At 38.1% G+C, this 13,149-nt stretch overlaps 1 protein-coding gene across 1 annotated transcript in view; it reads right to left on the bottom strand.

Annotated features, from left to right (window-relative positions):
• LOC138991423 (IQ domain-containing protein M-like) overlaps positions 1-13,149 on the bottom strand; it is a 374,912-nt gene that overhangs the window by 132,128 nt on the left and 229,635 nt on the right. The window contains 1 exon segment of the mRNA XM_070385578.1: positions 10,998-11,104. Within this exon segment, the coding sequence (XP_070241679.1) occupies positions 10,998-11,104 (107 nt within the window).

The raw sequence follows: 13,149 nt of genomic DNA on the forward strand, positions 1-13,149 counted from the left end.
AAATGATACCATATTTGAGAAAAATATCAATGGCATTTTATTCAAGAGCTATATCTAAGTAATTCACTAAAGTATGTGATTTTAAGATGTGATTTAATACCAAGAACAAATATTTTGCTTATTTATTTCTAATCAATAAATCAGTAATCAATAAAAAGATGGTTTGGTATGCTACATTAAGGGATATATATGTATGTTGTTTTAATTTTTTTAAAAGAATTTTATTTCTGAAGAGTTCAATAGACACTTTACAGACAGACCATTGAAAAAAGTGAATAATTTTAAGTATTTTTAGTACCATTTTTTACTCCGAGTTATTTTAGTTTGGATGATACATTTTTTTTGATTAGCTTTTTTGTAACCTGCTTCTGTCTACACTTTCCCCACCATTTGCTGTAGAATTAGGGTCTGATGTCTTTTATTTCTTGGTAAAAATCTTGCCAGCCTCTTCTGCTTGATTGAGAAGTTTACTTTAAAACTCTCTTAATAAAATGAGTATGTCTCAAAAATGTCTGACAGGTTTAGGCATAATGGCATAATCCTTGCTCTCAGGGATTTTTTTTTTTCCTTTTTTTGGTGAGTTAAAAGTTACGCACATGAAGCCCCTGATAGAGACCAGTTCAGTTCAGTTCAGTCACTCAGTCGTGCTCGACTCTGCTAGAGACCAGTATAAACTGGTGCAAAATAGCATCATCAAGAAGACAAAAAATGGTGCAAGTTCACTCTGGCAGAAGTGTAAAAAAGGACTGAAGGATGACTGAGCTTTCTGGGAAAGGTTTTAAGGTAACTCTAGGGCCAGTTGCTAAGAAGACTAGCTAAACTCTGAGTGGACAGGAAGAAGATGAAGTGCCATGAACTAGGGCAGGCAGACGGTTTCCTTCGGGTGGTCAGGAGATTGGGCAATAAGGTGAAAGTATACTGCAAGCAGCGTAGAATGCAAGGGTGAAGACGGAATGTCACCTGAGGCTCTGGAAATTCGTGGATGAGGGACTTGAGTGGGAGGTCTATACACCGCCACATGGATCTGGCGAATGGGATATTAATATCTGAGAAAATTCTGAGACATATTAAGAAGTCTAGATCAAAACGGATAAGGTTCTGGACCAGCAGAATGAATGAGAGTGAAAAAGAAAGGGACAAGTTCAAGAAGCATTTCGGAAAAAAGGAGAATAAGTAAAGTATCTTACCTCAAAAACTTTAAAAAAAAATGTAACTTTCTGGTTCTTTACCTCAAAGACTTTGCATTGGCTAGCCCAGGAAGAAGGATCCAACAAAGACTTTATATATTTATACAGCACTGGGAATATAGCCAATATTTTATAATAACTTTAAATGGGATATGATCTACAAAAATTTGAATCACTGTTGTACACCTGAAACTAATATAATATCATAAATCAACTATACCTCAATAAAATGGAATACATTTGATAATTGAACATGTAATTATGAACACTCTGTACTGATTTTTTCTTTTTTATAAGAAATGTATGAGATTGAATTGATCAGAATTCCCGTACTCGTGAAGTGCAATCCACCAGAAGTACTATAGATAATCAAGATGACAGTGTGTACAGGCTGAATGCACTCAGGTATCAATAGTATAATACAAATCCTGATCAGTCATGCTAGGAAAAACCTGACAACTTTCTATATTCTCTACAAAAATATTGCAAGATCACTGATAAATAAAAAAGCAGTTAAAGCATGGAGCCAAAAAATGGGGAAAACCAGAAATATGTCAAACAGTTACTTAATAAAAACATTATGCTTTTTCTGGGGGGAAAAACCCTGAAATAATACACTGTATTGATATAATCATCTAGTTATAGATGTATAACTAGGAGGCTCACTTAGTAAAAGTCATAACAAACATCCAATATAAAATTTCTAGAAAGGAATGTCTTTGTGTTTCAATTCCTGTCAGTGGTGACAGGAATGTTACTAAGATGCTTCTTGAATAGTTTACAGAACGTCCAAAGCTCCCAGCATTAGTCACTCAGCATTGATGTTACTGCTGCTGCTAAGTCGCTTCAGTCGTGCCCGACTCTGTGCGACCCCATAGACGGCAGCCCACCAGGCTCCCCCGTCCCTGGGATTCTCCAGGCAAGAGCACTGGAGTGGGTTGCCATTTCCTTCTCCAATGCATGAAAGTGAAAAGTGAAAATGAAGTCGCTCAGTGGTGTCCAACTCTTAGCGACCCCATGGACTGCAGCCTACCAGGCTCCTCCATCCATGGGATTTTCCAGGCAAGAGTACTGGAGTGGGGTGCCATTGCCTTCTCCCGACAAGATCCTCAACTGATCCCAATTCAGGGACTAAATCGCCAGATGGCCCCATGAACCATCCACTTCAGCTTTTTATTTTTTGCAAAATGAGGACATTACAGACCACACAAATGATACTTGCTCCAGCTACTCAAGTCTATAAGATAGTTGCTGTTGTCATTTTAGCTTTTCAGTTGCTTAGTCATGTCTGACTCCTTTGCAACCAAATGGACTGCCACCCGCCAGGCCCCTCTGTCCATGGGATTTCCCAGGAAGAATACTGGAGTGGGTTGTCATGTCTTTATTCAGGGGATCTTCCCTCACATTTTAATTTTTACACGTTTTTTTAAGTTGATATTTTTCTCTTAGTGTAAAGGAGTTTTATAAATAAGCTCATACTTTTATCAAGAAAATCACCTATTTGAGATTCTGAAGCACTGATGATGTTTCAAAGACATATATCTTCAGACTCTTTTTACAGGTTAGCCAGGTAGCTTGGCTTATGATGAAAATCTGTAAGTCCCACATTTATTGCCATAAGGCAATATCAGTTTCTTATAATCATATTTCATTTAATACAATGTTCCAATACATATGTTCCATTAATCATTTAACTATATGAGAAATTTTACTTCTATTAACCATGACATCATCACTGAAAACTGTCCCATATTTACAAATGGCTTAGTCTGTATATACATGTTGTCAAAATGCAGAAAGATTAAACTGATAAATCTCTTCCTATCACATCGCTTTCATTTCTGTGGATTATAAACAACTGTCAAGCCTCTGGAGTTTCATAAAATTATCATCCTGCTATCAAAAATACAGTTACTTTTCTGATATCTTTGGCTTTTCTTCTCTACAGAATTACTTATAGCAATATTATTTAGGATATCTAATATGCTTTCACCCAAGATGAAGCTGCAGTTATACCCAGAGGAAAAGAGAAACTAGGATTATTTGGGACAATGTGACCTGCCAGGAGATCTGATATTTGGGATTTATGCCGTGGAGTACATCCAAAATCTCCATTTTGAAAAAAAAATGCAGCTTAACTGTTCAATACCTTTATATTGCTAGAGTCTTTACTGGGAAGAATAATTTAGCTAAGACAGAGGGAAGAAGGGAAAGAAGGAAGGAAAGAGAGAAAGGCAGGAAGGGAGAGAGAAAGAAAAGAAGGAAAATGTATGGTCAGGTTTCTCTGTTGAAGATGACAGGGGAATATCAGGTATATTAACCAAAAAGAGATTTATTTTTTTATTTATTTTTAAAATGTTCTGACTGTGGTGGACCTTTGCTGCCGCCCACGAGCTCTCTCCAGCTGTGGTGAGAGGGGCTCTGCCCTAGCTGTGGAGCGCAGGCTGCTCACTGCCTGGGCTCTCTCGGTGCAGAGCACGGGTTCCCGGTGCCTGGGCTTCAGGACTGCAGCGCAGGGACTCAGGGGTGTGGCTCACGGGTCTAGTTGCTCTGCAGCACATGGGGTCTTCCCAGACCAGGGGTCAAACCCGTGTCCCCTGCAAGGTGGATTCTTCACCACTGGACCACCCAGTAAGCCCAAAGAGAGATTTATTAAGAGATATAGACCACTAAAAAAACTGTCGGGATGGCAGACAAGAACAGGTTGCAAGAATTCCATGAGTCGCTCTTTTTCATCATATCATGTCAGGAACCGGCTTAACAAAATCAGGAAACTGAATCAGAAACCTGCTCCATACCTGCGGACCCCGGCCAAGACAGGGCCATGAAGTGTTCAAGTAGGTTTCATGCCTTATCCTCACCTTTATCCCTCCATAACTCATTTCCTGAGCAAAATTTTGTTTGGAGGAGGCTGAAAATTTGCATTATTATTATTATGGTTAAATTGTAAATGTATGTTTTACAATGTGGAAAACTAGTAAAATGTAAAGAGACTTTTAAAAATAACTGGAGGAAACACAAATAGAAGTTCAAAGTAGAATTTAACAATCCACAAACTTGAACGTTTTAAGTATTTATTCCAGAAAGAAAGTGCAGTCTTGAAATGAATGTACCCAAGTTACACATGCGCTCAAAACTTTCAGCAAATTTAGAATTTTGTTTCTTCCAGTTTCCTTTTCCTCTTCCCTTAGTTGTTTAAAAAAAGGCTTTGAAAACAAGGCTTTTAACCCCTCAATATTCTTGCTATTGAAATAAAAAGAATTATTTCTGAGATGGTGACTCAGTCTTGCTTTAGTACCATTTTATCATCCTTTCTTTTCTTGATTATTTATATAGAAAAGCATTCCTCCAGGGCTCTGCAAGCATTCATTTTTGATAGACTGCTTCCAACTGGAAATAGGTGTTTATTTTTAAATATAGAAAGAACGATTCTTATCAACATATTACTGAAGATTATTTACTTGACATGATATTTATTTGAATAACAAAACTAAAACAAAAATAAAACACAAAGTTCAATTTCTAGAAAGAAAAGCATATATGTAAGACATAGAAAAATGGTTTCCCTTTAAATTAATGTGAGATGTTTCAAGATTCTTGATGAACTGTACAAAGAGTTAGCATCAAAATGCTAGAAAATGAAAAAAAAACTGGATTATTTGAAAACTTTTATAATAAATTATTTTTGCTGGTATTTTTCCATTGAAGTATACAGTTGATCTACAATATTACATTAGTTTTGAGTATACCAGAGTGTTTTGACATTTATATACTTTATGAAATAATCACAATGAGTCTAGTAACCATCTGTCACATTACAAAGTTACTGCAGTTTTGTTGACTATATTCTCTGTGCTGTACACTACAGCCCCAGCACTGATTTATTTTACGACTGGAAGCCCCTATCTCTTAACCCCTTTTACCATCTGTCCGATCCTCCACCTCCCTCCCCTCTAGCAACCACCAGTTTGTTCGCTGTTACCTGTGAGTCTGTTTCTGTTTGGGGATTATTGTTGTTATGGTTTGGGGTTTATTGTTGTTATTTATTGTTTGTTTTGGTTTTTAGATCCCACATATAAGTGAAGTCATGCGGTATTTGCCTTTCTCTGACTTACTTTGTTTTTCATAATATCTTCTAGATCTCTTCATGTCATTGCAAATGGCAAGATTTCATTCTTTTTTACGCCTGAGTAATATGGAATATTGCTTTATCTATTCACCTATCGATGGAAGTTTAGGTTGCTTCAGTGTTTTGGTTATTTTGAATAACGCCACAATACCTATAAGGGTGCATATATATATATTTTTTAAATTAGTGTTTTCACTTCTTTGGATGCATACCTAGAGGTGCAATTGTAGAGACATATAGTAGTTGTATTTTAAATTTTTTGAGGAACCTCCAAACTGTTTTCCATAGTGGCTACACCAATTTACATTTCCATCAATGGTATACAAGGGTTTCTTTTTCTCTACATCCTCACCAATTCTTGCTATTTTGATCATATAAAATATTGTCTTTTGATAATAACCATTCTGATGGGTGTGACTTGGCATTTCATTGTGGTTTCAATTTGCACTTCCCTGATAATTCGTGATACTGAGTGATTTTCATGGTCATCTGACTATCTTCCTCAGAAAAACGTTTGAGTCCTCTTGTTCTTCTTTCTCAAGATTCTTTGGCACTTCAGGGTTTTTCATGGTTCCCAGGTGGTGCAGTGGCAAAGAATACGCCTGCCGATGCAGGAGATGCAAGAGACACGGGTTCAGTCCCTGGGTCAGGAAGATACTCTGGAGAAGGGAATGGCAATCCATTCCAGGACTCTTGCCTGGAGAATCCCACGGACAGAGGAGCATGGTGGGCTATGGTGCATGGGGTCACAAAAGAGCCAGACGTGACTGAACTGCTAAGCACACACACATTTTAGGTTTCTTTGTTTCAGTTATGTGAAAAGTGTCATTGGTGTTTTGATAGGCTTGCATTGAATCCGTAGGTCTCCCCTTTAGTGGTCTAGACATTTTAACACTTTGAAGTTCTCTACTTCCTAAGCACAGTATGTATTTCTATTCATTTGTGTTATCTGAAATTTTATATCGTCAATATCTTATAGTTTTCAGAGACTAGGTCCTTCACTGCCTCGGTTATTCCTAGGTTTTTTATTCCTTTTGATGTAACTGTAAATGGGATTGTTTTCTTAATTTTCGCTTTCTGATCATACATTAATAGTGTGCAAAAAAGCACCAGATTTCTGTAATTACTTTTGTACCATGCAACTTCACTGAATTCCTTGATTAACTCCGTTTTTGAGTGTGTGTGTGGCATCTTTATGACTTTCTATATGTAGCAGTATCATGTCATCTGCAAATGGTGACAGGTGTACAGCTCCCTTTCCCACTTGGATGCCTTATATCTTTTTATCTGTGTGGCTAGGACTTCCAGTACTATATTAAAAAAAAAAGCAATAAATGCTGGGGCAGAGTGAATCCTGTCTTATTCCTGACCTTAGAGGAAATGCTTTCTGCTTTTAACTGTTGGGGATGTTGTTGGCTGACTACCACTAGCTTTTTGGTCCGCAGGTGGAGTCCCAGCTACTTCCTGCCTCTGCAGGAGGCTCTCCAAGATCATGAGTCAGTCTGATCCAAGCACCTTTCAAACTACTGCCTCTGCACTGGCTCCTGGAGCAAGTGAGGTTTTGTGTGCAATCTACTTTAAGAGTAGAGTCTTGGTTTCCTAAAGCCCTCACTCCAGTATTCTTGCCTGGGAAATCCCATGGACAGAGAAGCCTGGCAGGCTACAGTCCATGGGGTTGCAAAGAGTCAAATACGATGAACGACTAACACTCTGCTCTCCTGAGCCTAAGCCCTGCTGCCTTTCAAAGCCAGACTTTTAAAGGTGCAGGACCCTGGGATGGGGAACCTGATGTGGGGCTTAGACCCTTGCCATGTTCCTTGGAGAGGAACTCCTCAGTTATGTTATCCCGCCAGCAGTAGGTCATCATGCTAAGGGTCTGGTCCCAAGTAGACCATGTCTACACCCCTCATGCTCATTTCACTGTGGCCCCCTCTTTATATCTTTAGATGTGGAAAATCATTTCTACTATTCTTCAGATCATTCTCAGAGATGGCTGTTCTATATTTAGCTGGAGTTCACTTTCCACTTTCATGCATTGGAGAGGGAAATGGCAATCCACTCCAGTGTTCTTGCCTGGAGAATCCCAGGGATGGGGGTGCCTGGTGGGCTGCCATCTATGGGGTCGCACAGAGTCGGACACGGCTGAAGCAACTTAGCACATAGTGCTACTGGAGAAGGTAAGCTCAAGATCTTCCAAAGCTGCCATCTTGATCCATACTCCTTATAATATTTTAAACTAGAATGATGACAATTCAAGTGAAAGCATTTGAAATTTTTCCTGTTCCCTAAAATAATGAGGAATGCAATTTTCTTCCATGTCCCAAAATGGCATATTCTCTTTTTTGATAAAACTAAACTGCATTTCCCAGTCCCAGTGCATTTAGATGGAACCAGTTAACAAATTCTCTCCAATAGAGATAAGTAATATGTTCCAAGCTCAGATTGAAGCAGTTAAGAAAAGGGTATGCCTTCTCCACACTCTCTTTTTTATCTGCTGCCTGGCTGTGAAGATTGCAGGTGAAGCCCTAAATAATGTCAAAGCTATTAAGATGGAAAAAACCCGAATGTTTAAAATAATGCATGGGGCAGTACCTGCTGGCTTATGTTGAATTATGAAGTGAGCAAAAAAGAAGTCATTATTTTAAACTAATGGGATTAGGAGAATTGTTTCTCAAAGTTATTAACCTACCCAGAATCATATACTTCTTTCAACATAATATGGGCTTCTCTGGGGCTCAGTGGTACAGAACTTGCCTGCTAAGCAGGAGACTCCGGTTCAATCCCTAGGTCAGGAAGATCCCCTAGAGGAGAAAATGGCAACCCAATATTCTTGCCTGGAGAATCCCATGGACAGAGGAACCTCATGGGCTACAGTCCATGGAGTCACAGAGTCAGACATGACTGAGCATGCACGCATGTGCACACATTCCAAAATTCACTTTTGTGTGAAAGTATACTGCAAACTCTAAAGCATTTTGCAAATTTAATATATCTTTGTTATAACAACATTAATACAAAGTTACATAGAATTCAGTATTTCAATTGTGTGTTCTAGAATGGAGGCTGAGAAAAGGAACGAGTCCACAAGGAATAATTCCCTTAAATCTGAATTTTCTGAAAGGTAGTCCATGTTTCAGGGTCATGGAAGTTTGGCTTTCAACTATTCTGATAGCTGCATTTACTTAGAAAAATACAGATTTATAAGAAAAGGTAAGACATAAGACAAAGATCATTTAAGAGCTGTAAGAAACCTAAATCTTGACCTTCTGTTGTTTCTGCTTTCTTTTCTTAATGCACTTTTATTTAATTTGGCTTAGCTATTTTAAAGATTGTATTACTCTAGTCAGAAGCAGTGTTTTAGAACTCAGCTGGGTCACAGGAACTTTCTCACCACTCCATTCTAATTTGCAGTTTTGCTATAATAAAAGCCCTAAATATATTGCTACTGTCTAGACGTTTTATCTGAAACAAGTGTCCTTTGTAGTCTCAGAGGACTTTTCTATTTTATTTCCAGTAAATCAAAGTCTGTGAAGAGCTTCAGTTCTTATTAAGACATACCCTTCACAGTCCAGTAATCGCCAACAGTGGCAAGCCATTGACAGTTCATTTACATATAAGTGATGACTTCCATCAGGTAGTTGGCTCAAAAACACAGTGGACATTTAGAGCATATCCTATATTTCTTGTTCTTTGATGAGCACCAAATGCCAATTTTTATATAGAAATTGACTATTGAAAAGTGAAGGCTCCTTTTCACTGACCTTACACTGTCTTCTAAACTCTGGAGTGACACGTCAGTGAACTTAATGTAGGATCACACCTCTACAAGGCATTTAGGAGCCCTACTTCAGTTAGCTAAAAATCAAGGAGTCAAATGTAGAAAACATGAGACAAGAACAATCACACTTTTTTAAAGGAAAAATAAATTTCTTCGGCATCTTGCTCCCAATTGTCATCATCATAGCTTAGTTTTCATATTTTATGTTAATAGGCAGTTGTGATATTGTTTTATATTCATTGTTTTCTCCTATAAATATATTTGTCATTTGAAATAGTGGCATTCATTACATAGCACTCATTAGGATATCTTATGTTTTAGTTTGTAAGTGCCTTTCTAATGAAAGAATATAATTATTCTATGCTTTTGCTCTCAATTTTTTGGAATACTGGAGGCAGAAATCTAGCCAACTTTTACCTTAATAACGCTATAAAAAGGAGCAGGCTGATGATCTGTTACCATGCTTGGACTCAACTCGTGTGAGTATTTAACTGTATATTTTCCAGCTATTTTTCAGTATTGAAGTAAAATGTTTCTCTTTAAAATGAAGCTTTCTCAATTATTAGCAGGGATAATACAGATTGTCTAATTTCACAGATAAGCTAACCTCTCTATTTTGGCTACAGCACTCATTTCTCCCCAGTCAGACGTCTTACTGTTAACATTTTCTACTTAGAGTATCAGCATGTGTTTTTGTCCATCTTGGTTCTGGTTTTAGTGGGGCCCCGACTTTACATGATTCTTGTAATTAGCTTTTCTGAAGATTTCACTCTAGTAATTTCCATATTTACAGCAAACGCCATTGCATGAAGTAGTCTGAGGGATTTTTTTTTTAACAAAACCTAAGTGTCTATGGAGAAGGAAATGGCAACCCACTCCAGTGTTTTTGCCTGGAGAATCCCAGGGATGGGGGAGCCTGGTGGCTGCTGTCTATGGGGTCACACAGAGTCGGACACGACTGAAGTGACTTAGCAGCAAGTGTCTATTACAGAGGTAACAGACTAGGGTGAGGACTGGGAAAATGGACCGCCTGTCACGCAGTCCCTGCCTCTTTCTTCATGCCAAGTCACTGTGCTGTGCGTGGATTATGTTCTGCTAGGTTCACGCCTTCACCTATTTCTCCAATCTCATTCACAGATGAAAGGAGGAACAGAGGGACGAGGGAAGGAATGATGGATAGATGGATGGATGATGGACAGATTGACACATTTAAATTCAAGATTCTTAAGGGACTGGTGTCAGCCACTGTGCCTCAGATCTTTTCCAAATTAAGGCAGGGAACTCAGGAATACTACACATTAACTCTCAGTTGTTCACTTTCAAGTGAGCAATAAGATAGGGGAAGCATAATAGGATGACTACACTAATAAAATAATATATTTTAAAACACACTTTGAGAAATCATTTCCAAAAATGGAAACAAATGTTTAATGGTGCACTGGGACAACCCAGAGGGATGGTATGGGGAGGGAGGAGGGAGGAGGGTTCAGGATGGGGAACACATGTATACCTGTGGCGGATTCATTTCAATATTTGGGAAAACTAATACAATATTGTAAAGTTTAAAAATAAAATAAAAAGAATTTTAACTTTTTTACAGCATTTATTGGTCCTGGAACAAACCAAATTTGAGTCCAATGAAAGGAATACTTGATACTATGTGATTTCTACTCCATTATGATTAAGCAGATGTTATTTATAAAAAAGATCCAATGAACGGTTCATCTGAAGACGTTTAGTAATTATAGACCGTCTTGTGGAAGTTCTTCTTTGGATGTTCAAAGATACTTGTCCTTTTTTCCAGTTGATACAGAATTAATCCATGGCCAATGCTAATCTATATCTTTGGGGAGATAGGTTCAACTCTTAAGGTAACAAAATTGTTTTGAAAACACTATCTTACTTCTCATGATGAATACCGTTGTCTCATTTTCCTTTCTCTTATAGATGCGGCCACCAGCTTTCCAACAATCCGGATGTTAGCTCTTTTGAGTACTGGATGCCCACTTACTGTCAGACAAAATATATAATTACATTAATGAATTTTAAATTCTATAATGGAATGTACCATGCTTTTGAAATCATCAAATGTTATAGAAAATCAGTTATGGTGGTGCTGAAACAGATTTGACTTTGGCACATTTCCTTCGGGTGTATTCATTACATTATATATCCTGACATGAAATTCAGCAAGAATGACATTGAACCAAAAAGTTGAGAGAAAGGATGGCAGAATCTGGACCCCACCAATATACAGCATAATGAAGTAAGTTGGATGCAACATATGTTTGGCCATAAGAACAACAACAGTGAAAACTTTTGCTTTACAATGAAATCAGTTCTGACACTGATATTCAAATCAATACAAAGCATTCTTTGTAGAGACGGCTTATACTTGATTCATCTTTATGAATGAAATGCATTCAAATAAGAAACAAAAGGGACTTCCCTGGTGGACCAGTAGTTAAGAATCTACCTCCTAGAGCAGGGGACATGGGTTCCATCCCTGGTCAGGGAACTAAGATCCCATATGCCATGGGGTAACTAAGCCCACACACTGCAACCACTGAGCCTACACACCTCAGCCAGAGAACCCTGAACTGCAACAAAGACCCAGTGCAGTCAAAGATTTTTTTTTTTAGAAAAAGAAATAAAGCCACAGATTTACTGCAGACACCATTACCCACAGGACTAACTTACAGACGTGGTAGTCTATTTGGCCCTGCAAGAACTATTGTTGTTCTTAAATGAAAACATAAACAACTACCCAAAAGAACATTTAAAGTTATGAGAAGAACACTCCTCATTACTAAAAGAAAATAAACGATGATGTGCTGTTAAGCAAAAAGCAGAGCATTGTTGTTTTCATGCTTATCTATATTGCCATTAGATAAAGAACAAGGCTTATAATAACAAAACTAAATTAGACCACAGAGTATTCATAAAACAATTAGTAACGGTAATTTTCATTGCAGGTGTGATCACAGGAAAAGACCATCACCAACCAGTGTCCTAATATAATAGTTGGGCTTTCCTGGTGGCTCAGAAGGTAAAGAATCTGCCTGCAATGTGGGAGACCTGGGTTCAGTCCCAGGTTGCGAAGATCCCCTGGAGGAGGGCATGGCAACCCACTCCAGTATTCTTGCCTGGAGAATCCCCATGGATAGAGGAGCCTGGTGGGCTACAGTCCACGGGGTCACAAAGAGTCAGATACGACTGAGCGACTAAGCACAGCAAAATATAGTAGTTATACAAGATAAGTGAGTTAGTTCTAAAGATGAGATCTCAAAATACAATGATTTCCTATGGAAAATTTTTAATAATATGCAATACTAAGCATACATTTCAATAAGCAGAAAATATCTGAAATACAGGATTATTCAAAGCAGGTAAAATAGAAGAGAAGGTAAATATAATGGTCGAAGCTCTTGTATCTTATACATTTGTGAGTGAATCAAAATTTAATACTCAATCTTAGCTTCATTTTTTTTTTGAAATAGGGATAACATACATCTTGTCTGATTGCTAAAAGGATTCAAAAACATGTATCAAGAGATACATATACAACAGAATGAAGTCAGACAGAGAAACAAATACCTATATTAGTGCATATGTGTGGAATATGAAAGTATTGGTATAGATCATCTTATTTACAAAGTAGAACTAGAGACACAGACATAAAAAACCAAGGGGGAAGGGGGCATGGGGTGAATTGGGAGATTGGGATTGACATATATGCACTGTTGATACTATGTATAAAATAGATAGCCAGTGAGAACCAAAAGTAGAGCTCAGGGACCTCTACCCAACTCTCTGTGGTGACCAAAATGGGAAGTAAATCCAGAAAGAGGAGAGGGGATATGTGTATGCTGTGCTGTGCTAAGTCTCTTCAGTCACGTCCAACTCTTTGCAACCCTGTAGACTGCAATGGCCTGGAGCATCCCATGGATGGAGGAGCCTGGTGGGCTGGAGTCCATGGGATCGCTGAGCGTCGGACACGACTGAGCGACTTCACTTTCACTTTTCACTTTCATGCATTGGAGAAGGAAATGGCA

Source organism: Bos mutus, chromosome 17, assembly GCF_027580195.1.
Source record: "Bos mutus isolate GX-2022 chromosome 17, NWIPB_WYAK_1.1, whole genome shotgun sequence".
Taxonomy (NCBI): domain Eukaryota; kingdom Metazoa; phylum Chordata; class Mammalia; order Artiodactyla; family Bovidae; genus Bos; species Bos mutus.